This window comes from Tetrao urogallus (genome assembly GCF_951394365.1).
Source record: "Tetrao urogallus genome assembly, chromosome: 6".
NCBI classification, from domain to species: domain Eukaryota; kingdom Metazoa; phylum Chordata; class Aves; order Galliformes; family Phasianidae; genus Tetrao; species Tetrao urogallus.
Window position 1 is genome coordinate 6,721,389 of NC_136819.1, and position 25,598 is coordinate 6,746,986.

The 25,598-nt window shown below is 59.5% G+C and overlaps 3 protein-coding genes across 3 annotated transcripts; 1 reads left to right on the forward strand and 2 right to left on the reverse strand.

Annotated features, from left to right (window-relative positions):
• Nucleotides 1–192: 192 nt before the first annotated feature.
• Nucleotides 193–6,071, forward strand: PLEKHG3 (pleckstrin homology and RhoGEF domain containing G3; the record flags this gene model as incomplete). The annotated part of the gene is made up of 14 exons (XM_079537041.1): nucleotides 193–411; nucleotides 482–582; nucleotides 670–739; nucleotides 822–868; nucleotides 966–1,116; nucleotides 1,664–1,981; nucleotides 2,831–2,923; nucleotides 3,002–3,088; nucleotides 3,195–3,228; nucleotides 3,635–3,730; nucleotides 3,818–3,892; nucleotides 3,975–4,015; nucleotides 4,097–4,276; nucleotides 4,374–6,071. 14 exons carry the CDS (start codon nucleotides 193–195, stop codon nucleotides 6,069–6,071), a joined length of 3,210 nt encoding a protein of 1,069 aa, XP_079393167.1.
• Nucleotides 6,072–7,080: 1,009 nt separating this feature from the next.
• LOC306947665 (spectrin beta chain, non-erythrocytic 1-like) lies at nucleotides 7,081–8,697 on the reverse strand (the record flags this gene model as incomplete). The annotated part of the gene is made up of 4 exons (XM_079537042.1): nucleotides 7,081–7,236; nucleotides 8,065–8,107; nucleotides 8,285–8,458; nucleotides 8,525–8,697. The coding sequence occupies 4 exons, from the start codon at nucleotides 8,695–8,697 to the stop codon at nucleotides 7,081–7,083; spliced, it is 546 nt and encodes a 181-aa protein (XP_079393168.1).
• A 2,005-nt stretch (nucleotides 8,698–10,702) lies between these two features.
• LOC306948172 (spectrin beta chain, erythrocytic-like) lies at nucleotides 10,703–23,480 on the reverse strand (the record flags this gene model as incomplete). The annotated part of the gene is made up of 29 exons (XM_079537695.1): nucleotides 10,703–10,813; nucleotides 10,890–11,086; nucleotides 11,172–11,256; nucleotides 11,326–11,464; nucleotides 11,966–12,585; nucleotides 12,982–13,186; nucleotides 13,407–13,537; nucleotides 14,371–14,640; nucleotides 14,726–14,815; nucleotides 14,904–15,110; nucleotides 15,188–15,451; nucleotides 15,532–15,678; nucleotides 15,753–15,843; nucleotides 15,921–16,123; nucleotides 16,534–17,293; nucleotides 17,363–17,500; nucleotides 17,879–18,746; nucleotides 19,331–19,481; nucleotides 19,777–20,079; nucleotides 20,154–20,312; nucleotides 21,111–21,228; nucleotides 21,304–21,491; nucleotides 21,582–21,694; nucleotides 21,870–21,985; nucleotides 22,067–22,147; nucleotides 22,230–22,321; nucleotides 22,407–22,580; nucleotides 23,111–23,262; nucleotides 23,345–23,480. The coding sequence occupies 29 exons, from the start codon at nucleotides 23,478–23,480 to the stop codon at nucleotides 10,712–10,714; spliced, it is 6,300 nt and encodes a 2,099-aa protein (XP_079393821.1). The 3' UTR covers nucleotides 10,703–10,711.
• Nucleotides 23,481–25,598: the final 2,118 nt, after the last annotated feature.

The window sequence follows — 25,598 nt, forward strand, 5'->3', positions numbered from 1 at the left end:
GGTTGCCCCATGCCATCAGTATTTCGGCAGCCTTCCTCCTTCGTGTTTGGGCTTTGGGTGCTACGGTGGCTTTGGTAGCATCCAATGGGACATGGTGACATGGAGCAGGGTTCCCCATGGTAGTGGGGTGGTGAGCACCAGCCATCAGGTCAACCCTGCTGTGACCTTGTCCTTCACCCACAGAGCCTGGGGATGCCGGTGCCCACCCTCGGTGCGGGTCCAGATCCCGGCATGGAGGAGGAGGCATCGGGTGATGGCAAGGAGCCCTGGTTGGGCAACAGCAATAACAATGCGGCACCAGCGGGGTGGCCGTGCCGGCGAGGTGAGGAGCCCTCGTACCTACAGCGTGTGCTGCTGGAGATTGTGGAGTCGGAGCGCACCTACGCCCGTGACCTGCGTGGCATTGTGGAGGTGAGCGAGCTGCAGGGTGGGCATCATGGTACAAAGTCTGGTCACTTGGTGCCACTGAGTGTCCCTGTAGGGCTACCTGGGGAAGATCATTGATGCCCAAGAGCCGCCGCTGCGGCCGGAGCAGGTCAGCGCACTCTTTGGGAACATTGAAGACATCTATGAGCTCAGCAGGTGAGTGGCACCATGGTGGCACCAACACCTGCCATAAGGGGAATGCTCCGGTCACCCCTATGGTCACCTGCTGTTCTCTGCACCCAGCAATCTGCTGCAGAGCCTGGAGAGCTGTGCCTGTGACCCAGTGGCTGTGGCTGTCTGCTTCGTGACACGGGTAAGGGAACGGGGGGATGCAGGGGGATGTGTGGGAATGGGGACGTAGTGCCCAGCTCTCACCACGTTCCCACTGCCCGCAGAGCCAAGAGTTTGACATCTACACGCAGTACTGCAACAACTACCCCAAGTGAGTGGGTGCTCGAGGTCAATGGGGTTGGATGCTGTGGGGGCTGGGTGCTGTGGGATTGGGTGCCGTGGGGCTGAGCCCTCTCTGCACCCTGCAGCTCAGTGGCAACGTTAAGTGAGTGCATGAGGAGCAAGCAGCAGGCACGTTTTTTCCGTGAGTGCCAGGAGGAGATGCGGCATGTGCTCCCACTGGGTGCCTACCTGTTGAAGCCGGTGCAGAGGATCCTCAAGTACCACCTGCTGCTCCAGGTGAGCACATGTGGCGCGGGTACTGGGCATGGCACAGGTACCTGGTGTGCTGGGAGCACGTAGCATGGCATTTGGCAAGGTGTGGGGCATGGCTGGAGCACCTGGCATGGCCCATCCTCGTGGCACAGCCAGACCCATCGTGGCTCATTTTCACTGGCACACTGTGTGGTGGGAGTTGATGGCATGGCACAGGCATCTGGCACAGTGTGGGACATGGTGTGCTCATTGTGGCATGTCTCCATGGCACAACTTTGGCACACTTTGATTCCATGGGTGCTTGACATGGCACATCTCCATGGCATGTGACTGTGGCACTTGGACTTGATGTGGCATGTGTCCATGGCACAACATGGGCATATTTTGTTGGTCTGGGCACTTGGTGTGGCACGTCTCCTTGATGCAGCCTGGGCACATATCCATGATGGCACAGTACACCTCCATGATTCAAGATGGGCACCTTTGATGGCCTGGGCACTTGGTATAGCACGTGTCCGTGACACAACAAGGGTGCATTCCCATGACGTGTGTACCCACCACATTCCTGCAGGAGATCGCTAAGCACTTTGAGCACAAGTCGGGTGATGACTATGAGGTGGTGGTGGAGGCCATCGACACCATGACCTGTGTGGCCTGGTACATCAACGACATGAAGCGCAAGCATGAGCATGCCATCCGGCAGCAGGAGATCCAGTCCTTGCTGCTGCAGTGGAAGGGCCCCGACCTCACCACCTATGGAGAGCTGGTACTGGAAGGCTCCTTCCGTGCGCAGCGTGCCCGCAGTGAGCGTGCTGTCTTCCTCTTTGACAAGCTGCTCCTCATCACCAAGCGCCGTGGGGACCACTATGTCTACAAGAGCCACATCCCAGTGCGTGTCCACAGCCAGTATGGGGGACTTGGGGGTGGGCAAAGTGGTACAAAGTTTGAGCACAGGTCCCAGGGTTGGGAATTGGCTCTGAGGGGTGGGCACAAAGGGTGGGGAAGGAGTCCCAGAGGTGGGCAGTGGGGTCCAAGGCTGGGCACAGGTCCTGGCAGTAGGTGTAGGGGTCATGGGGGTGGGTGTAGGAGTCCAGGGGGTGGGAACAGGGTCCCAATGGGATTATGGGGGTCTAGGATAGGCATGGGGTTCCTGGGGGTGACCATGGGTTCCAGGGTTGGGAAGTGGGCTCCAAGGAGTGGGTGTAGAGCATCCAGGAGGTGGGCACAGGGGCCTTGGTAGTGAGCAATGGATTGCAAGGGATGAGCACTGGGGGCATGGGGGTGGGTGCAAGGGTGCCAGGGTTTGGAACTGTGGCCCAAGGGGTGGGTTATGGGGTCCTGGAGGTTGGTAATGTGGTCCCAGGTGTGGACACTGAGAGCACGGGGGGATCACGAGGATTCTTGGATTGGGAACAGTTCCAAGGGGTGAGCAGTGGGGGTATGGGAGTAGATATGGGTGTCTCGGAATGGGCAGTGGGTTCAAGCAGTAGGCGTAGAGGGGGCACAGGTATCGCATGGATGTGGGCAGTGAGGTCCCAGAGGTGGACACTGAGGTCCTGGTGGCACGTATGGGTGGCACGGAGGTGGGCAGTAAGTTCAAGGAGTGGATGCTGAGGTCCTGAGTGGGGGCAATGGGGTTCAAGGGGGGGCACAGGAGTCCCAGGGTGAGTATGGAGGTTCTGGGGTGGGCATTGAGGGCATGGAGGTGGACACAGTGTTGTTGACACTTTCTCCGCAGTGCGCCTCGCTGATGCTGATTGAGAGCACACGGGACTCGCTGTGCTTCAGCGTGGCACACTACAAGCACATCAAGCAGCAGTATGCCCTGCAGGTAGGGGATGTGGGGCATATGGGGTGGGGGGTGGTGGGACCCCCTTCCCACCTAATGCTGCCGTTGCCCCCACCCCAGGCTAAGAGTGCAGAGGAGAAGCGGATATGGACACACCACATCAAGCGGCTCATCCTGGAGAACCATCACGCCATTGTGCCACAGAAGGTGAGGGCACACACCTTCTTGTCACCCCATTTATGTCTTGGTGGTGGGGACATCCTGCGGTGCCACCTTCTGCCACCGATTGACCCATGGCTTCTCCCCCCACCAGGCCAAGGAGGCCATCCTGGAGATGGACCTGTTCTGTGAGTGCTCCTATGTCCCCCGTTGTCCCCTTGTCTCTCGCTGTCCCCCATCATCTCCCATCATCCTCCTTGTCCCCATGCCCACCATTGTCCCCACTGTCTCCTTGTCCACCACTGTCCCCCCACTGACCCCATATCTGCACCGTCACCATTGTGTACCATTATTTCCATGTTCCCCACTGTCTTTATGTTCCTTATCATCCCCACTGACCTCTTGTCCCCATCATCCCCATGACCCCCACCATCTCCACATCCCCCGTTGTCCTCTTATCCCCTATTGACCCCATATTCTTTTGCCCCTCATTGCCCCCATGTGCCAGTCATTCCCCACTATCCCCATGTCACCTGCTGTCCCCTTGCCCCCCACTGTTCTCACACCCCCCTCATCACTCTGCTGTCCATGCAGACCCCCCCCGCCTGCCCCGCTGCAGCCCTGAGCACCTGCCCCGGAGCCACTCCTGCCAACCCTTAGAGCCACCACGCCATGGCCGGCGGCAGTCTGGTGAGTGTCCCCATGTCCCCATAGCCCTTGTGGTGATAGCACTGTGCTGATCTGTGTATCTTCCCCAAATGCTTTCCGACCCACCAGAGCCCTTCCAGTGTCGTGACCGTGCTGAGACGCTGCCGGACCGACTGCAGGGGCATGTGGGGCGCAGGCAGTCAGGTGTGGATGGGGATTGGGGCTGGGTGGGGGACTTGGGGACAGTGCCACTGCAGCTCCGTGACACTACTGTGTGTCCCCACAGAGCCCGCCAAGCAGATCCTGCAGCAGCTGGGAAGGATGAAGGTAAAGCTGGGTGGTGGGGGACTGCCCCCCTTGGCAGCACCAAGTAGGTGCTGAGCCCTTGCCTCCCTCCCCACCACCCAGCATGCAGGCAGTGAGGGGACCCTCCTGGATGCTGGGGAACCCCTCCAGCCCCCTAGGAGCTGGGCTGAGGATGTCGTGGAGGAAGAAGAGGAAGAAGAAGAGCCTTTGCACAAGGACAGCCACGAGGATGGGGACAGGGACGAGAATGGGGACATGGGAGAGAAGCCCCAGGAGGAGCAGGTATCCTCGCCCTTGGGATGGCCCACATCACTTAAGGAGCACACTGCAAGTGTTGTGATCCTCACTGCTGCAGCTCCCTCAACCTTTCTTCTTGCAGGAGACCTGTGAGCGGCACCACGAGGCCACTGCCACCCCTGTGTCCCCTGTGTCCCCTCCGTGCCACGGGGAACATGAGGGGCTGGGGACCCCCACTTCCCCCTCTCCATCGGGATCCCTCCCACCAGCGGGGCTGCCTGACGAGGAGGAGCAGCACCCAGAGACAGGCACCGGCGAGGACCCACGGGCTCTCAGCAGCGAGGAGGAGGAGGAAGAGGAGGAGGAGGAAGGCCATGGGAGTGGCAGCATCCTGCCCCCCTCCGTGCTGGACCAGGCTAGCGTCATCGCTGAGCGCTTTGGCAGCAGCATGTCACGCCGTGGCAGCATGGTGCTGGATGGACGCAGCGGCAGCACCCTCAGCCTTGATGGGGTGACCCCTCCACAAGAAAACATGGAGTCCTGCAGCCCCCTGCCCTCCCCAGGCTCCCCCCAGGGCTGCCGGCGCCGCTCGTTGCTCTCCACCCAGGACCGGCTGCTGCTGCGTAAGATCCGCAGTTACTACGAGCACGCGGAGCACCAGGACGCTGGTTTCAGCATCCGGCGCCGTGAGAGCCTCTCCTACATCCCCAAAGGACTGGTGAGGAACTCGGTGTCCAGGATCAACAGCTGGCCTCCTCTGGAGCCGGGCAGCCCCAAAACTCCCACGGAGCCGGTGAGCCCCAAAGTCCTCCTGGAGCCAGGGAGCCCCAAAAGCTCCCCAGAACCGGTGAGCCCCAAAAGCTCCCCAGAACCAGTGAGCCCCAAAACGTCACTGGAACCAGCAAGTCCCCAAGCGTCACCGGTGCCAGATGGAGGAGTGTCACCTCCTGTGTGCCGAGAGAATGGGCTGCCCGAGCCTCCCGCAGAACCTCTGCTCATCCTGGAGGAAGAGGAGGTGCCTCCCCCAGAGGTGCTGGATCTAGGGGCTCCCCCTCGACGTCTCACCAGCAGGGTGTACCAGCTGGCGCGCCAATACAGCCTGCGCATCAAGAGTCGACGCCGTGCCATCATTGCACCGGGGGACAATGCCTCTCACACCCCAGAACCGGGTGGGATGCGACGGGGGACCGCAGGCATCGTCCCGCTACTGCCATCCAGCTCTCACCCTGCTCCTTCCACTCCAGGTGTACCAAAGCTGCCGGTGTCACCCAGGGATGGCATCACCATCCCAGTACCACACAGCCCACCCAGCCCCAGTAGCACTGCCGAAGCCTTCTCCTGGCCAGATGTCCGGGAGCTGCGTGCCCGTTTTGGAGCCCCACGGCCCCCACCGGTGACACGCAGCCGCTCTGCGCCTGAGGGGCCAGAGCGTGGGGGGAGACCAGCAGCCAAAGAGCAGCAGGGTGGGGGCCGCAGCCGCAGCGCTGAGGCAGGCACTGGGACCCCAAAAGTGCTGCGTGGCAATGAGCACCAGCATGCTGCGGGGCTGTGGGTGACGGCGCAGGCACCTCTGGGCCCCGGGGGGCAGCGGGTGCTGGTGTTGGAGCGGTTGCCCCCCACCATCGCTGCTGAGCCCCCAGCCTATGTGCAGATCCGCTCCCCCACCACCCGGGAGAAAATCTGCCTGAAGGCGGTGGTGGAGCGCTGCAAGGCTTACCAGGCCTCCGAGGAGTACCGGCAGCGCTGTGCCCAAGGCCAGGCTGAGGCACCCGAGCCCCCCCGGCACGGCCTCGTCAGGGACCTGCGGCAGAAGTTTCAGACCCTCGACACTGCCAGCTAGGGAGGGCGGCCAGGAGATGGGGCAGCCCATGGACCATCAGGAGATGGGACAGTCTATGAACCCCTGGGTGATGGAGCACCCCGTAGACCACTGGAAGATGGGGCATCCTATGCACCACCAGGAGACTGAAGGCACCTTGCACCATCAGCAGATGGGACATCCCACAGACAACCCTTCTCCTCAGCTCACTCAGACCAAAGGGTACCCAGCTGACTTGGGAGAAGTTGTACCCAATGGACCCCATGAAGGGGCACACAATGGAACCCAGCTTGCTCAGGAGATAGAGCACCCCATGATGGACCACTGGGAATTGGGATGTCCCTCGACCACCAGGAACTGGGACTCCCTACCACCAGCAGCAGTGGGACTCCATGAACCTTTTGTTTCCCCAGGATAAGGGGGACCTCGTGGACCATCAGGAGAGGAATCGCCCCATAGGCCACCAATACATGAAAGAGACCATGGTCCCCCACCCTACTTCCCGGAAGGGCCCTCACGTTGCACAGCCCTGGGCCACCTTGCTTTGACATCTTTATTACAAAAAAAACCCAAACCAAACCCAAAGTTCTCCCTGCCCGCACACTCCCCCCAGAGACAAGTGGTGCCCCCCACCCACAGCAAGGGGCCAAGCATTTGGGGAGGTCGTGCTCTTCGTGCTCTTTGGTTGGTGCCCATGGGGCTGAGGGCACGCTGGTAGGAGGGGGAGGTGGGAGGGCTTATGGCTTAGAAAAGGGGGTGGGGGGCCAGGATGTGCCCACGTGGAGTGGGTGCATGTGCATGCATGCGGGGCCACGCGAGTGCAAACACACACAGGTGTGTTCCCCAGGGGGGTGGGGGATGTGAGCACACACGTGTGCGTATCTGTGCGTGCACCTCCACTGAGGTGCGTGCATGCCCTGAAGCATGGAGATGTGTGTATATATATAAATATAAATATCTATAAATATATATATATATATATATACACGTGCGCACTTGCGTACGTGCTGGGCTGCCCCCTCCCCCCTTGTTATTTCTTCTTGGGGAAGAAGCTGAAGCGCTTCTCCTTGTCCCGTCGGGGCTCAGGGGGGGCGTGGGGTGGGGGCAGGCTGCGCGCCTTGGCCGGCAGGTTCTGACAGGAGGTGATGGCCATGTGCAGCCCCTGCAGCCACGTCTGCATCTCCTCCTGGAGGGGCATGGGGCTGTTGGCACCCCATGGCCCTGGGGGTCGCCCCACGGCTTGACCCGGGAGCGCCAAGACACCCAGTGTCCCCTGGGTATCACCAGCCACCAGTGTCCCTGCTGGGCACCTCTGCTCACCCCAATGTCCCGTGGCCATGCTATGCCCCCCTGGGTACCACCGTGTCCCTCTTGGGTATTTCTAATCAATGTCCCATGGTCACTTTATGTCCCACTAGGCATCAGTGAACACCACCAAGTGCCACTTGGGCACCTCTGGTTACCCCAGCATCCCCTAGGCACCACTGGCCAGCCCTTATCGATTTGGGCCCCTCCAGCCACCCTCATGTCCCATGGCCTACCTGTGTCACCCATCGCCCCATCGTATTCCTCTGCACACCTCTCACCATGCTCACATCCCACAGCTGCCCTATGTCTCTCTGAGCAGCACTATGTACCTCTATACACCTCTGATCACCCCAATGCCCTCTGGCTACCACTAGCCAACACAATATTCCCCTGGATGTTACTAACCATCTTTTGTCCCCTTGAGTACCGTTGGCTACACCAGTGTCCCATGGCTGCCCTTACGTCCCCTTGGGTATCACAGGTCACCTCTGCATGCCCCTTTGGACACCCTAATGTCCCCTTAGGTGCTGCTGGTCACGCCAAGATCCCTCTGGCCACCCTCCAGCCCCCCATGCACCACTGTGGAGATCCTTTACTTGCTTGGGCACCTCTGGCCACCTCAATGTCCCCTGGCCACCCCATTCTTTGTCCCCTTGGCCACCCCAACATCCTGTTGGCCACCCAATGCCCCCAGGACACCCCTCACCTCATCCTTGCCATGGAAGAGCCACTCGCTGCCATTGCTGAGCCTGGGGGCAGAGCACAGCTGGTGGTGAGACATCTGCCACCCTGTGGCTCACCGCGCCAATGCCATGCCATGCCACAACCATGCCATACAGTGCCACAACCGTGCTGTATATTGCCATAACCATGCAGCTCCATGCCATAACCATGCAGCTCCATGCCATAACCACATCGGACCATACCTGAGCGCAAAGACGTGCTTCTTCTTCTTGTAGCCAGCAGCCACCTGGCAGCGTGCGTTGCGCAGCCCCAGGGGCTCCTCACCCTGGCAGGGCACCCCCAGTGCCCGGCTTTTGGCATCCTTGAAGAAGGCAAGCTCCTCACCCCGCAGCACGCAGTACCGCGTGCTCCACGACCTGTGGGCAGCTCCGTCACAACTGGGCCACCTCCGCAGCCATGGGTGGCCACTGTGCTGTGCCTACCTGTTGGATGCACGCTTGGTGGCCGCCTCCAGGTCGTGCTTGCGGCCCAGGTAGCCCTCCAGCTGAACGTGGGCAGGCTGGGCAGGCAATGTGGCTACCTCTTCCCGTGGTGCTATGGGCTCCTCCTCGGGCACTATCAGCTGTTGCAAAGCAACAGCCACGTCACTGCCCATCCCCACTGCTGTCACCTCCCAGAAAGCCACCTCCCATGGGACCTCCCCATTGTGCCATCCCCAGTGGGGACACGTGAAACACCAGTGTTGGGGATGGCCACCCCACGCTTGGTGACGCATGGGAGCTGGCAGCCATTGGGAGCCACCACGGCATGGGACCTCTGAATATGGTGCCAGTGCTTGGGGACAGTGGCACGCGGTGGATGAAATGCTCAGGGTGAGGCTTTGGGAAGAAACATGGTTGGATCCGGAGCGTGGCAATCGTATCCTTCACATGGTGGTGGTCTCAGGCCTTTGCTGGAGATGGCAGCAGTGAGCCACGGGGAGTGCCTGTGGCGTGTCCCACCAAAGGGAACAGGATACAGGAGGCTGTCCCCAGGTGACTGTCCCCAGGGAGGACAAGCTTAGTGTCCCCAAGCTTGCAGGAAGCAGTCTTGTCCCAAATCAGGTAGACCCTGTTCCCAAGGAGATAGAAGTTCTTCCCAAGCAGCAGAAGTAATCTTGTCCCCCAATAGAAACTTGGGGATCCCTCTCCCCAGAAGTGATCTTGTCCCCAAGGAGCCAGAAGATGTCCCCAGAGAGCCAGATGTTCCCAAGCGGGCAGGAGAGGCAGTAGGGTTTGTTGTCCCCAAGCAGGCAGAACAATCAGAAAGCAACTCCTGTCCCCAAGCAGGCAGCAAGGAGCAGAGAGAGTGGCAGCAAGCATGAAGTGGCAGCACAGAGGGTGACAATGCCAGAGGGTGGCAGTGCCTTGTGGGGTGACAATGACTTTTGGGGTGATGATGTCCAATAGGGTGATGTCCCCATGGGGTTATGATGCCCCTTGGGGTGATGATGCTCCATAGGGTGATGTCTTCCAGGGTGACGCCCCCATGGGGTTACAATGTCCCATAGGGTGACATGGAGTGACGATGCAGCACAGGGCGATGACATCTTGCAGGGTAATCCCCAGAGGTTGGTGATACCTCCAGGCATCGATGATGCCTCATAGGGTGACATCCTTATGGGGTGACGATGCCTTGCAGGGTAGTCAATGCCTTGCAGATCAGTGATGTCCCTTGAGGTGATGATGCCCATGGGGCGATATCCCCTTGGGGTGACCATGCTCCAAGGACACAAAGGAGGGAACCAACACAGGCACATCCAACCAGGAGCACCATCACCACGTGCCCTTGTCCCCAAGAAGCCAGTTGTCCCTTCCACGCCAGGACAGAGCCAGCTTGAACAGCTGGGTGCCATGTGGTGGTGGCCATGCGGTGTCTCTGTGACTTGGGGGTTACTCCTGGGACAAATGCCAGTAGGGATCTGTCTGCTCCAGAGTGTTTGGCTCTGTCTCTGCCCTTTGCACCCATGGGTGCCAGCCTCTGCCAACCACCCTGAGCCCCTCCCTGGGCTCCCATCCATGGGACGCACTCTGGCAAAAGTACTGCCCTTGTGCCTGCCTGATGATTTGGGGTCATTCAAAATTTATTCATTTCAATGCAAGCAACAGCCAAAGGGCTGGAGGTACGGGTTGTGTCTGTTCCTGCTGCAGGATGGGAGGGAGAGCGTAAAGGGACAGGGACCAAGGGATATCTGCAGGGACATGTCCAGGGGCAGCAGTTGGCATGGTGGGGCCATGGGGTCCCTGGTTCTGGGGAAGGAGAAAGCTAAAAGGCAGAACTGACCGGCTGGGGTCCATCGACAGCAGGTGGAGAGATTTCCTGAGGGATCACTCCCTTCCTCTTCTCCTCCTCCTCCTCAGACCTGCAGATGGAGACGGTTCTCAGCATCCCAAAGGATGGAGGTGGGAATAGAGGGAACCCCCAAAATCAGTATAGCAGTGGATTTGGGAGTCAGGGGCATGAACCTGGGGCTTTTGTGCTTTCTTCCAAGAATTAAAAGCCCCAGAAAGGAGCAGTGCTGTGGGACAGCTGCTTTGCTTGCATGGCTTTTGCTCAGAAAAGGTGTATTGCTAAAAATTCCCTGCTTCAAGGGAAGGTGCTGCCATTTAGAGACATGGGAACTACACCCCTTACCCTGCCTGCAGCTCCGCATCCAGATCCAGATGATGTTCAGGAGCAGTGTCATGCACCACATCCTTCTCCTGCAGTGTCCGCCCACCCATGAGCTCCAGCTGCCAGGGAAGAGGATATGGAAATCAGTGGGAATCCAGCCATGTCCTCTTGCCACCCAAAGGGCCACCTGCTCACCGTCGTCAGCTTCCTCAGGGCAGCGATGCGCTCCTCCCACGTGGCTGTGGACTTCTCAAAGGCTTCGTGTCGTTTCAGCAACTTCTCCACCGCATCCACCGTCTGCCCATAGTCGCTGCTGGCCAGGTATGGCTCCTGTGCCATCAGCCACGACTCAGCCACCGAGGCATCCCGGGAGAACTGGCACACCTCCAGCACTGCGGGAAAGGGACAGCATTCAGCCCCCCAGCAGGAGGACCCCAAAAACCGCACAGCCGAACCAAACCCCATCACCGCACTCACACAGCTGCAGCCGGTCCCACCGCTGCTGCCACATCTCCATCATGGCCTTCCTCCTGTCCAGCAGTTCCATCAGCTTTGCTTTGATCTGCAAGGGGTGGCTATCATGAGGAGGTCCTTTCCTACTGTCTCCCCACCCCGAGGGGATGTTACCCACCTCAGGTGACTCCCGGTGTTTGCGCTGCAGCAGCTTCTTGCCTAGTTCAATGCAGGCAGCAAAGCTCTTGTCACGGGCATCTATCTCAGCGCGGATGCCTTGGTGGTACTTCATGAGCAGCTCCACTGAGGAAACGTCCCTGGGGGGAGAGGTTGGGAACGGAGTTGTTGAGGATATGGAATTGTCAGGGATAGGGAGATGTCAGGGGGGTGGAAACACAAGGCATGGAGATGCTGGGGATACAGAACGTCAAGGGGATGGAAGTGTTGAGGATGGAGCTGCTGGAAGTGACAGTGTTGGGAAACATAGATTTTGTGGGTCAAAGATTTGAGGGGATGGAGAAGAGGAGCGGAGATGTTGGGGATGGAGGTATAGGAGGTTGGAGTTGGTTGGATGGAGACAGTGGGGAATGAAGATGTTGTGGGATGGAGATAGACACGTCAAGGGATGGAGGTGAGGGCTAGAGATGTTGTGCATGGAGACGTCAGAGGACAGATATGTAGGGGGAAGAGATTTGGGAGAAGAGATGGAGATGGAAGACGGAGATGTTGGAAATGGTGGTGCTGAGAGTTGATGGAGATGTTGAGGTTGTGCCCTACTGGTGAGCAGGGAAGTGGGACCCCCACCCATCTGCACCTACCTGGGTTTCTCCTGCGTCTGGATCTGCCGCACAGTGTTCTCCATCCAGGAGAGCAGGTCACGTGCCATGCTGAAGAAGCGGAACTTGTCGGCTGTGTCCACCAGCTGCGCCCGGCGTCCGCTGCATGCTTCCAGCAGTGCCTGCAGCGCCCGTGCCACCTCCTGCTCCTGCTGCTGGATGCTGACTGCCTTCTCCCCAGCATAGGCAGTCTGCAGGCGAGCTGCCACCTCTCGAAACTGCTGCACCTGCCCCTCCAGCAGCTGGAGGTCACGCTCAAAGGCGCTGTGCATGCGATGGAAAGCCTCCACTGAACCTGAGTCATCACCCAGGTCCTGGGGCAGCTCCTGGTGGCGGGCAGCAATGAGGGCCAGCAGCTCAGAGCCATCATAGAAGTACTTGTGCAGATCATAGGAGGTGGCCAGCAATTGCATGCGTGTGTCAATCAGCTCCAGGAGGTCAGCCCAGCTCTCATTCAGACCGTCTTTCCACTCAGCTATGGTGGCAGCCTCGGCGTGCCCCGCATCGATGAGGTCCTCGATGGCCAGGTTGACCTGGTCCACACGTTCCTGTCCTACGTTGCCTGTTTCCCGTGCAAACTCCCGAAACTTATCCCTCAGCATCTGAGGTGGGAAAGAAAAGATGGGTTCACCACCCAAAAATGACCCACCGTCATCATCTCCATCATCACCATCACTACCCTCTCCGATGCAATCATCACCATCATCTCCATCACCACTAACATCTCCATCATCATCTCCATCTCCACCACCATCTCACCACCATCACCATCTCACCATCTCAGCATCTCACCACCATCACCATCTCCAATTCCAACTCCATGTTCAGCTCCATCTCCACTGCTGTCTCCATCTTCCCTATCACCATCACTTTCATCACCATCTCCTCTACCATCTCCATCACCACCACCACCATCACTGACTCTACCTCCATCACCACCATCACCATTTTCATCTTCATCACCACCTCCACCACCATGCACATGCCAGTGGGCTCACCGTGACATGGTCCAGGTCCTGCCCCAGCTCCTGGGAGGAGGCTGCCACATCACGCTCAGCAATCCACTGCTCCAGGTCCTCCACCTCACGCTTCAGCTGGAAGAGGTGGCACATGTTCTCCAAGCGCCGCCGGCGCTCCTCGGCCGCCTCCTTCAGCCCCGCGTAATACTTGTCCACCTGGCCCTGCAGCCGGATGATCTGCTCCCTGCGTGGCCCCAGGCACACAGACATCTCAGTTTGCACCCAAACCTGCTGGTCTTGCCATGTCTCAGGGCTTTTTTTCAGAAGGACCCCCCACGTGTGGGCTCCCCACATCCCTCCACTGCTACCACTCAGGTCAGTGAGTGTCACTGAAGTGCCATCTCATCCGGGCACTGCAGCCATGGGGCTGTCCCCAGGATGGGGACATGGATGGTTACACTTACCCCTCAGGGTGGCCAGCAGAGAGCAGCTGCTGAGCCCTCCCCGCCAGCTCCTTGATGGTCTGCCCATAGTCCTCAATGGAGCGTTGCTGCCTCACGTGTCTCTTCAGCATCACCAAACCACTTTCCTCGTCCTGCAGCAGGAAGGGCACCAACGAAAAGTCAATATATGGCATGGCCAAGAGATGGTGACCAGGGTTCAACCCTAGTGCCCACCCTGCGGAATTGTCCCACCTCCCTCCAGTGCAGAAGGAAGCAACGGTGGGCTCATCATGGCACGGTGTGGTATGCAATGGATGGCACGGAATGCAATGTAACGGCACATGATGGCATGTGATAGGATACTGCGTGTTGGGATGGGATGGCATATCATGGCATGTGTTAGTGTGTAAAGGCACACACAGCATGGGGTTGGATAGTGTAATTGCATGGTATAAGATGCCGTGGCATAGCATGAAAAGGCATATAATGGCATTGGATGCTATGACATGGCAAGGCATAGCATGACATGGGATGACTTCTGATGGCACAAGATGACCTGTAACAACATGGTGATGGTGTGGCATGGGATGATGTGTGATGGCATGGCATAGTGTGCCAATCATGGCAGTACATGGGACAGCACGCAGTAGCACAGCATGATATTCCATAAGACTGCAAATGATGGCACAGCATGGCATGACATGACTCTAGAGTCATCTCACGGTACAGGATATTGTGTAATGGCATAGCATGGTGTGGGATGGCATGGCAAGGTGTGGACGGTATAGCACGGCATGGGATGGCATGTACTGACAGGGGACGGATAGATGGCACACAATGACACACGCCACGAGATGGCATGTCCTGGCACAGCATGGGACGATATGGCATGGGATGGGGCACAGCAACACAGGATGGCATGTAGGACACTGCACGGCACGGAGTCCCCAGGAGACACTGGCAAACAATGCAGAGCCACCCTCACCTTCGGCTTCTCCTCATCTCCCATGAAAAGCTCCTGCTCGCTGACCCACATCTCAGCCTCGCCAGCATCCAGGTAGTACTGTTGGGCCTCGCTGGCCTCCCGCAGCCTCTGCTGTCGAGCAGCCACTTCTTCCCTCAGCGCCTCCCACTGTGCCCGCAACTCCCGTGCCCTCTCCGCCAGCTCCGGGCAGGATCCTTCGGCAGCCGCCTCACCACGTTCCAGCACCTCGGCCAGGCGGGGGGCATGGCCTTGCAGCTCCTTCTGAAGAGTCTGCAGTGGGGTCAGGGTCTTAGGGGCTGTGTGTGGTACCGCACCTCCCTGGGTAGGACAGTGGGTGCCATGGCGGCATACTCACCTCATTCCTCTTGGCCAAACGCTGCACGCTCTGGAGGTTGGTGCCGTGCTCGGTTGACCTGGCCCATAGCATCCTCTCCTGCACCCATAACTGAGGACAAGAGCATCTGCTCAGCAATGTATGCCCCTAGCCCTGCAGCCCCAGCCCTGCAGCCCCCCGCTGCCACCATGGTGCTCACCATCTCGTCCTCCAGGTCCCTCCCCAGCTGGTACATCGCCTTGGAAGTTTCCAGCTCCTTCCTCTTCTTCTCCAGAGGCTTCAGCAGGTCAAGGAATCGCTGCTGGAGCTTCTCCTCCTGCCCATCAGGCTCTGGTGTGACCCCAGCAAGTGGTGCTTTCAGCTCCACCAGCTCCTCCTGTCGTGCCGCCACTTGCTCCTCCAGCCGCTGGGAGGGGAACGCCATCAGGTCCCATGCCTGAGGTCATTCCTCATGCCAGAACACCCCATCCCCATGCCACGCACCGTCAGCTTCTTGAGCAGTAAGTTGGCCCCGGTGAGGTCCTTGGCACGCTCCGTGCTGTGCAGCTCGCCTTCTACCTGCCCCAGCCAGCGCTCCAGATCACTGTAGCTCTGGGCATACAGCTCAGTGCGGTTGGCCTCAAAGAGCTGCTGGCCCTTCTCTGTGGCAGCGCCGTGTAGCCCATTCCACAGCGCCTGCAGCTCGTCCAGCCGCCGGCCCACCACTGCACCGTACTGTGGTTTGCAGCTTGCCAGCTCCATGCCCTCCTATTGGCACAGTGATGAGCTCAGTGAGCACCACATCCCCAGGCCACGGCACATAGCCATCTCACCTCACCGGGACTCACCACTTTGATCTTCTCCAGCCATGCCTCATTGGCTGCCAGCTCTGCCATAAAGGCTTGGTGCTTCTGCCACTTGCCATGCAGACCACGTGCATCTCCATAGGATGCATCCTGCACCATTAGCATCTTCTCATCCACCCAAGCAGTGAGCTGCAGGCAGGGTGAGTGTGTCATGGCTCGGCCATGGGCACCCCACCGTGCCACCAACCGTGCTGCTCACCCACCTCTCGGCAGCTCTGCAGGAAGCTCTGCAGCTTGTGGTTGTCCTGCAGCAAGCCCGCTGCTTCCTCTGCCTTGGCCACATTCGCCTTGTGCCTGCCATGGGGACACAAGCACAGACATCACCCCAATGCCACACCACAGTGCTGCCCATCGGCCCCTCGCCCACTCACCGCTCCTGCAGGGCCTGGTTCTTCTCGCTAATCTTCTCAGAGAAGATATTTCCCTCTGCCACGAGCTTGGAGCCACTGGTCACCACACTAGGGACTTTTTCAGCGCTGCTCTCCATGGAGGCACGGAAATCCTCAAAACGGCGCAGGGCAGCTGTGGAACCCTCCAGTGTGGGGGGTAACTCCAGGTGGGCCAGCGTGTACTCCTAGAGGGCACAGGGGGCTCAGCATCTTATCAGGGCTCCATCAGTCCTCCCCTGTGATGGGGAGGGACACCGTGCCCATTGGGGCTCTCCATTGCAAGGACCCAACCCCAAGAGCATGGACCCAGTCTCAAGAGCATGGCACAATCACACCCTGGATGCTTTCCACTGCTTGAACTCAACCGCAAATGCATGGCACAACCATGCTGTGGGTGCTCTCTGCTGCATGGATCCAAGCCCAACAGCATGGCACAATCTGAGCGCTCTCCATCACATGGACCCCACCTTACGTGCACGGCACAACCATGCCTTGAGTGTGGATCCAATCTCAAGCACACAAACCTAACTGCAAGAGCATGGCACAGCTGTGCCCTGGGTGCTCTCTACCACACATCCCCACGTCCCACACCTACCTGATTGGTGAGGAGAATCTCAGCCTGTTTGGCATCGCGCAGGAACTCCTGGAAGCCCAAGCACTGGGCAAGGAAGCGCTGCCGGGCATCCCACATCTTGTGCAGGGCTCCCCAGCCTGCCTCCACACCCCGCAGCCGCTCCCGCAGCTGCTCATACTCAGGGTCCTCCTGATTGCTTGTCACCCGCTTGCCTGCCTCCAGCAGCGCCGTGAAGGCAGCTGCGTGCCCCTCGGCATCCTCACGGGCAGCCGCATGCTTCCGCAGCAGCTCTTCTGCCTCACCCACCGAAATCGGCACCTCTTCAGTGGCTGCCACGGCTTTCTGTGCCCTGAAGAGCCATGCTTGGAAGTCATCCAGGTCCTGCAGGAAACTCTGCAGCTGCCCCACTTCTCCCAGCGCAGCCGCTCGGTCCCGCAGGGCACCCTGCAGCCCGTCCATGGCATCCTGCACCCCTGCCAGCCGCCCTGCCGTGTCCTCGGCCAACTCAGGGTGCTCCTGGGCCAGGAGGGTGGCTTGCGGACGTAGGGCATCCAGGCGGCTCTCGGCCGCTGTCAGCTCACGCTCGATGCCGTACAGCTTGCGCTGGGTGGCCAGGACGCCAGCCAGGTCATGGCCAAGCTCCCTCGTGGACTCCACCACCCGCGTCTTGCTCAGCAGCCAGGCGCGCGTCTCCTCGCACTCCAGTTGGAAGCTGAGCAGGTTGAGCGCCGAGCCCACTGCTGCACGCCGCTGGGACACCAGCTCCCGAAAATGGTCCCACCTGCATGGCCAAGAGGGTCAAGGTGGGGGGCACGGTGGGGTGAGGTGCCCTTGCTGCTCCGGGACCTACCTCTCATTGAGCTGCTGCTGGCACTGCCGGACCTGTGGGCTGTGTGGGTGGCCGCTCTCCAGCAGACCGTCAGCTGAGCGGTTGACAGCATCAATTTGAGAAGCCACGCCAGCCATTTTCTGCTCCAGCCCATCCAGCCTGTGGGAAGTCAGACTGAGAACGGGCTGCATCTTGCGACACTGTACCAAGAACTAGCCAGAGCTCATTGCGTGGGGCTGAGAACTGGCTGCAGACTGTGACACTGTGCTGCGGACTGCTCAGAGCTTGTGACATCGGGCTATGAATTGACCAAATCTCATGGCACTAGGCTGAGAACTTGCCAGAGCTCATGGCACTGGGATGAGAATTGGTCAGACCTCGTGACATCAAGCTGAGAACTGGCTAGCACTCATGACACCAGGCTGAGAACTGGCCACATCTCTTGACACTGGGCTGAATACCAGAGAGAACTCACGGCACCAGGCTGAGAACTGGCCAGAGCTCATGATAGCAAGTGGCAGCTCATCCATACCCTACCTGTGCTTCACCACATCCAGCTCCTCCAGCGTGTTGGGCACCTCCAGCTTCTCCAGCCACCGCTCCTTGGCGCCCATCCAGAGCTGGCAGGCTTCACTCTCTCCAAAAACAGTGTAGAGGTTGAGGGCATCCTGCAGCCTTCGGCCACGCGTCTTGGCCAGCGTGCTCACCTCGTGGTGCAGCTCCTGCAATGCTGCCAGGCGGTTGTGTGCCTCGGGGCCAGCCCGCAGCTCTGGTGGGAAGCCCTCTGCTTGGTGACCCAAGCGCTCCAGGAGATGCTGGGCAGCCGCCAGCTCCTCCAGCAGCTCCTGGTGCTCCCGCAGCAGTGCCTGCGTGTGGACTTCATCGTGACCCAGCTCCTCGCTGGCCGCTCGCTGCCGAGCCTCCGCCAGAACCTCTGCCAGTTCTTCAGCCTCTGCCTGGAACTGGAAGAAGCCCTCGGCCTCCCGCAGCCCACGGCGGCGGAAGGTCACCAGCTCCTGCAGCTGGTCCCATAGTACCCGCACGGCAGCTGCCCGGTCCCGCAGCCGCCCAGCGTCACGCCCTGCTGCTGCCAGCTGCTCAGCCATCACCAGTGCCTTCTCCAGTCGGGCTCCTTGTGCCTCCAGCTCAGCCTCCAGTGCAGTGTGACGACGTCGCAGCAGCAGCACACCTGCCAGGTCTTTGCCGTAGTCCAGCGCTGAGTAGATCTGCTCCTGTTCCTTGATCCAGCTCTCTGCCTCGTCCAGCTCCTGCAAACACTGCCAGACAGCCCGGGACTGCTCCAGCAGGGCTTTACGCCTCGCCGCCAGTGCCTGCAGCTCCTGCCGGCACATCTCCAGGTGGTTCACACGGTCTCGGATCACTCTGGGGTCACAGGGACGGTAGCCTGGCCAGGGAGCAGCAGGGGCATGCATTAGTGGGGCTCCTAAGGTGTGCTGCAGGAAGCATCCTGGTTCACTCAACCCCGAAGACACTTGTGCATGCACCTCTGGAGCAACTCCACCTTTAGAGGACTCAACTATGGGTACACTCAAAAACTGAAGAACCTTGGAACACCCAAAAACTGGAGTACCCACCCTTGGAGAACTCAACCCTTTGACTGCCCACCCCTTGGAGTGCCCAATCAGTAGGCACACTTGGAGCACCCACCTCTGGAGCAACCCGACCTCTGGGGGACCCAAACCCTTGAGCACCCTCCCTTTGAATGCCAAACCATTGGAGCATCCAACCATTAGAGATCCTTGGAGTTCCCAATCATTGGAGCACCCACCCTTAGAAAATCCAACACTCAGAGCACCCAACTACTGGAGACCCTTGGAGCATCCAACCTTTGGAGAACCCAACCCTTAGAAACCCTCAGGAAACCCAACCCTGATGCACCCAACCCACAGAATGATCAACCCTTGGAACCCCCAAAACTTTGGAGCATCCAACCCCTGGAACACTCCCAACCCCTTGGAGCACACCTACCCTCAGCATCAGCAAATCGGAGGGCAGCAGCACTGATGGCCCGCACCTTCTCTGCCTGCAGTGCCATGTCACCTTCCAGCAGCCGGTGGGTCTCCAGAAGCTCCTCCACCTCAAGGAGGTGCTTCCCAGATTCGGATGAGGCCAGCTGCACCTGTGATATACCTGGAGGTCAATTGCAGGCTACGAGCAGGTGGTGAGCACTCCAGCACCAACATTATCTCTGTGATGCATTCACCCAACCATGGATGCATCTCCTGCACCCATCACTTCCTGGCATAATGTGGGGCTGGTAGCTGCACGCTCTAAGCACCGCATCTTTCTCCAGAACCCAAACACCCCATAACCACCTCTGACTCCCCAAGAAGCCCCACTGATCCCCTGTGTGGTGGGACCAACGCACCATACTCATGCTGACTCCGAATCTCTTGCATCCACCTGCAGCTCACCTTGACCTCATCCATCCAGTTGATGCTGTGCAGCATCTCCTGAAAGAGGTGCTGAAGGGTGAGGTTCATCTCGAGGCGCTGGCGTCGGTTGCGCAGCAGCTCCTGGAGCTGCTCCCAGAGCCTCAGGATGTTGTCCTTGCGCCCCCTGATGCGTTTGATGTCGTGGTAGCCCTCCCTCTCCAGCTCCTTTGCCACTGCATCGATGGCCTGCACCCGTTCCTTGTAGGCAGCTGTGTCTGTCTCAATGGCCTCGTGTTTCTTCTTGGCTGCCTCCACTGCTGTCAGGTCTTGGCCAAAGTTATCCTGCTGGGAGCAAAGCCAGCAGTGAGGCAATGTCGGGGTGCCCCAATCCCCACAGTGGTGCTTGCTGGCCCCACCTGTGCCACCAGGCGTTGGTTCTCACTCAGCCAGGCCTCCCGCATGGCTGCTTTGCGGTCAAAGCGCCGTGCCAGCTGCTCCAGCTTCTCCTGCCGGATGAGCTCATTGCGCAGCGCCAACTCCCGCTCGTGCTCCGCTTTCTCCAGCTTCTCCCATGCCTGGGAAAAGGCAGAGTTGGGTGGTGGGACACATGTTCCGCGTCCCACTGGCCATGCATTGCTCTGCTGGTGAGTCCCAATGTGCCACAAGGGTGGGGGAATATCGATGCGGAAACACAATCTGCTCCTAGATGGATCCACACTGCACCGCACTGATGGACTTAATCCAACACAAGATGCACCCAATCCACTTTAGGATGAAGCTCAAGTGCCCCAAGACCTTAACTGCCCCAAAGGTAGACCCAACTTCAACTCCACCTGCTCCAGGAGGAAATTCAAATGACCCAAGTTCTTAATTAAGAATTGGCTCCAAGATGAACCTAACCTGCCCCAAGATGGGCCCACACTGTTTCAAGATGAAGCCCAAATTCCCCAGGACCTGGACAACTCCAATATGGATCCAACCTGCCCCAACATGGACCCAAAATGCCCCAGGACTTAACTGCTCCAGGGTGGACCCAACTTGACCCAGGTGCACAAACACCCAGGATGGACACAACCTGCAACAAGGTGGACCTCACCTGGCCCAAGAGCCTAAATGCTATAGGATGGACTGAAAATGCTCCAGAATGGACACAATATGCCCCAAGACCAAGCCCAAGCCCAAATGCCACAAGACCTGAACTGCTCCAACACAGACCCTATCTACCCTAAGATCTGAAATGCCCTCAGACGGACCCAAACTACCTGAAGTTCACACATGCTGAGAGGAACCCAACCTACCCCAAGGTGGACACAACCAGACTCAAGGGCCTAAATTACCCCGCAGTGGACCCAATACACCATGTGCCTCCATACCCGGTTGATGTCACAGACCAGACGCCCTTCTTGTGGTGTGTAGACACGCTGGTTGTTGGCTCGCATCCGAGACCGGATGGTGAAGAGCAGCACCTCCAGGTTGCCCTTCTCCTGAAACCTGAGCCAGCGAGAGCTCAGCCTGTGGCATCCACAGGTGCTCAACACGGGCAGGAGGTGTGGGAGAAATGCTTACTTGGGTGGCTTCTCCACCGTGCGGTAGGTGCTGAAGGCCTGCAGCTGGTGCTGCACACCAGCCAGTGAGTTAGCGAAGCTGCGGCTGTTGAGGGAGACGATGGTCTGCTCGATCCAGGTGAGCAGGTTGGAGGCCAAGCCCCCATAGCCCTCGATCATCCGCTTGGTCTCCTTGGCATGCTCAATGACCTATGGCACAGCCAGAGGTGAGCACGGGGCATCCCGGCACTCTCCAGTGCTATGCCATGCCATGCCATCCCAACTCATCACCATTCTGACCTTGCCCAGCCTCCTGCCCTTCACCTCCAGTTTCTTCATCTCGGAGAAGTAATGGTAGAAGGCCACCACATAGGTGATGATGGACTTCTCATCGGGGTTCTCCGTGAACACATCTGTGCAGTGGCAGAGAGGTGTCAGCCCCAACCAGCACAATGGGGTGCCACCATCCCACGGTGTTGATGGGTCCCCACATTCACATCCCACGCAGAGCCACCTCTGGGGTTGTTCCACTTCTATCCCTCCATGGGTATGTCCCAAGGGGGGGGAAAATGAGGCAGGGGGACTCACCTTCAGGGTCAAGGAGCGGGGTGATGCCCAGGTGCCGCTCGGCCACGCTGAAGGCATGCTCCAGATTGTGCCGGGCGTTGGACTTGGTCAGAGTTTTGAAGTCAAACAGCTCAGGCCTGGGGACAGAGAGCACAGAGACATGTTGACACAGCTGATACCGGTGACACTGTACCTATGCCAGCGGCTGTGCCATGAACCTGTGCTTGTGGATGAGGGCATTGAAGGCCAGTCCGTCCTTCCAGCTGGAGGTGAAGTTGGTGACATTCACGTGAGGGTAGCTACGGCGAAGACAACAAAGGGGTCACCATCACCCTCTGTGCACCCCTGGGCCCCAAGGCCACTGACTCCACCTCCACCTACCCTGCTGTCTTCATTTGGCACCAGAGCAGCAGCGCGTCCCTGGGCGAGCGTGTCTCTGGACCCTCCTTCATCTCCTTGATGACATCTTGCACCTGTGGGACAGATTGACAACCCAAGATGGTGGAATATGGCTCCTGCTGGGGCACTGAGTCTGTGGGTGCCACCTGCCCACGGTACCTGGAAGCGGAGGATGATGGTCCAGATGAGGCCAAGGATGAGGCGGTGGTTGCCATCCACAATGTCATGGGAGCCCATGTTCTCCAGGTGCACCTGCTTCTCCTTCAGGAACTGCAGTGCCTTATCCACGTTCTCCAGGCAGTGGATGCGCATCCGGCCCTTGGTGGGCTTGGGCTGGGGCACAATAGCACTCAGTGTCCTGCCCTCACTGCCTGGCATGCCCTGCCCTGCCTGGGGACCCCCACTGCCATGCCCAGCAGTCAGGGCGCAGTACAAGGGGTGGCCTGGCATGGCATGCTATGGCTCAGGATGGCACGGGGTGATAGTATAGCAGGGAATGTAACACTGTGGTATGGCATGGCACGGCATAGCATGGTATATCATAGAGTGAGATGGCACCAGATGACACAGGATGGGATGGCATGGGATGTGACAGAGTGGAATGGCGTGAGATAGCACAGGAGGAAACAGATCACTGTGGTATGGAACAGCATGGGATGGGATGGCATGGCACAGCATAACACGGAATGAGACTGCACACACAGCATGGGATGTCATGGCACGTGATGGTATGGGATGGAACAGCATGGGTTGAGAAGGCATGGCGCAGCTATGCAACGGCACAGCACGGCACATCACAGCACAGCAGGGTGTGAGATGGCACAGGATGGACCCCAGGGTTTCTATCAGGAGGACGCTCATACCAGCATCTCTTTGGACAGCACCTCCAGCAGTTTGATGAGCATCCGCCCGTCCCGGAGGTCCAAGTAGAGGTCGGAGATGCGGCAGGTGACGCAAGCCAAGTGCAGGTTCACCCACTTGGTGAAAGTCTTCTTCTGCACTGCCTCCCGCTCATCTGCAACAGGGGAGCAACCACAGTGACACCATCTCCAACTCATAGTGTCAGGGACTGCAGCGATTCAAACCCAGCCCCATACCTGCCAGCGCTTTGATGCGGGAGCGCTCAAAGAGTCGCGCTGAACTGTTGTCGTTGTCCAACTCATCGTCAGAGGCATCCCAGTGGCTGTAGGACTGCTGCAGCTCCAGATGGTCATAGTCATTCTCGGAGGTCATGGTCCCGGTGTCCCGCGGCTGTGTGGCCGGCGGCTACGGGGAAAGGACCCTCGCTGGGTGATGCGGGCACAGGCATGACCGCCCCGCTGTGCTGTAGGATTTGCGGCTAAGACCTGCCACTTAATCAGCTCAGCGGGATTTAGCGTTGCTCCCAGGTGTTTGGGTGCTCCCCACGGCTGTCACCCCATATGGGTCCCGCAGCATCCACGGGTGGCACCCAAAGGGACTGGCACTGACCCACGCCTGCGCCGGAGGGGCTTTAGGCAGACAGCAGGCAACAGCTGCTGGTTCAGGGGGGACAGGGAGGGGACGACCGCCCTCAGGGACATTTGAGCCACAGATAGAACCGGCCGGTATCTAAAAATGCTGCCAGCAGCTGCCGGCCGCCCTGGGGCCCCTGAAGGGTGTGAGGAGCCAGGTTGGGGGCTGTCACCTCCAGCACCCAAAATCCTCACAACTTCTTTGTGCTATGGGGTTTGCCCAGTTGGGACTCAGCACCTGTGGATGTATGGCACACTGAGGTGTCCCCCATGGGGCGACCCCAAGGGCTGTGAAGGTTTCGGGGGGAAAAAACCTGCGCACAGGGGGAGTTATCGGGGCCAGCCAGGCTGGGCTGGGTGCTGTGCTGTGCCCTAATCTTAGTGGTGCATATGTGAGTGAGGCTAGGGAGGGGTGTACATGCAGAGCACGCAGGAGCAGAGCACACAACATCCTAGCACCGTGCCAGACAGTACCTCAAAAACACTCCAACCGTGGGGAATCCCATATGTGGGAACCCTCCCACACGTGCTGCTGAGCAGTGCCATGCCTCTGCGCCTGCCATGCCAGCGGGCAGCCAGCATCCTCCTGCTCCTCCCCAATGCTGGCAAGGCCCCCAACGTGCTGCCAGTGCACACTGACAGCGTAGGGAGCGCCGACCCTTCAAATCTGCCTCTGCCACCACCAGGAAAACACAGAGCCCAGTGGGGTCACAGTGTAGGGCATCCCACTTGCCCCCTGCTGCCTTCCCAGTCTGCTGCTCGGTGCCGTGAATCAGCACTTCCCAGGGCTGGCATTGAGCTGCCACTACAGTGCCCACACTGTGCCCGGTGATCCCGCTGCTTGGTGCCCTGAGCCCCTGCCGCCCTCTGTGGGTATCCCGGACAGGGGTACAGGAGAACAGCAGCGTATGGGATCCCCATTCATCCCAAAAGAGTGAGTCTATGGGGTGCCAACACTCAGCATCATCCCAAATCTCCATGACCAAAGTGGGTTCGGAGCACTGCTGTGGGAGGAGGGTTGGCACTGTGTCCATCAGTGGCACAGCATGGCATGGCAGAGAATGGCATGGCATGGCATGGCACAGAATGGCATGGCACGGCACGGTATGGCATGGCACGGCACAGCTCCCCGGGGCCCCACAATGCCTGTCCCTGTCCCGCTGTCCCTGCAGTCGCCCGCCGGTGGCACACACACGTGCTGCCACGCTGCGTGCATTGCCAGCTATAAATAGGCCTGGGCTCAGCCTCGATCTCTCTCCAGAGCGGGGGGCACCCACAACCCAGTAGACCCATATGAGACCCCAAAACTCCGCAGCAACATCCCACAGTGGGGCTGTTCACTGTGGCACCGAACCCAGCACAGCAGCGGCGAGCATGGAGAAAAACACCCCACTCTGAGCGAAACCGAACCCAAAGGATTGGGACACCCCGATCGGGGCACCTCAAATGGCAGCACCCCACGCTGGAACACCCTACACTGGGGCACCCCGCATCGGGATGCCCCACATCGGGGCACCCCATGGCTGCATCCTCCCCCAAGGACACCGAGCGGAACCCCACCCCCCGTTGGGTGTCCCCAGGGCGCTCGGGAACGTCCATCCCCACCGCCCCCTCGGTCGTCCCCCCGCCCCCCGGTGCCGCACTCACCTGCGCGGGGCGGCGGCGGTTGCGGGAGGGCGAAGGGCGGCGAGTGCGGGCGCGGAGCGGGGCGGGGGGAGCGGAGCCGCCGGGCGCCGCGCTATAAATACCATTATCGGAGCGCGCAGGGACATTCCTGCCCGGGGCCCGGCGCTGCCCGCCCCGATAGCCCCGCTCCCCCCCAGGGCCGGGCGGAGGCGGGCGGGGACGCGGTGCCGCC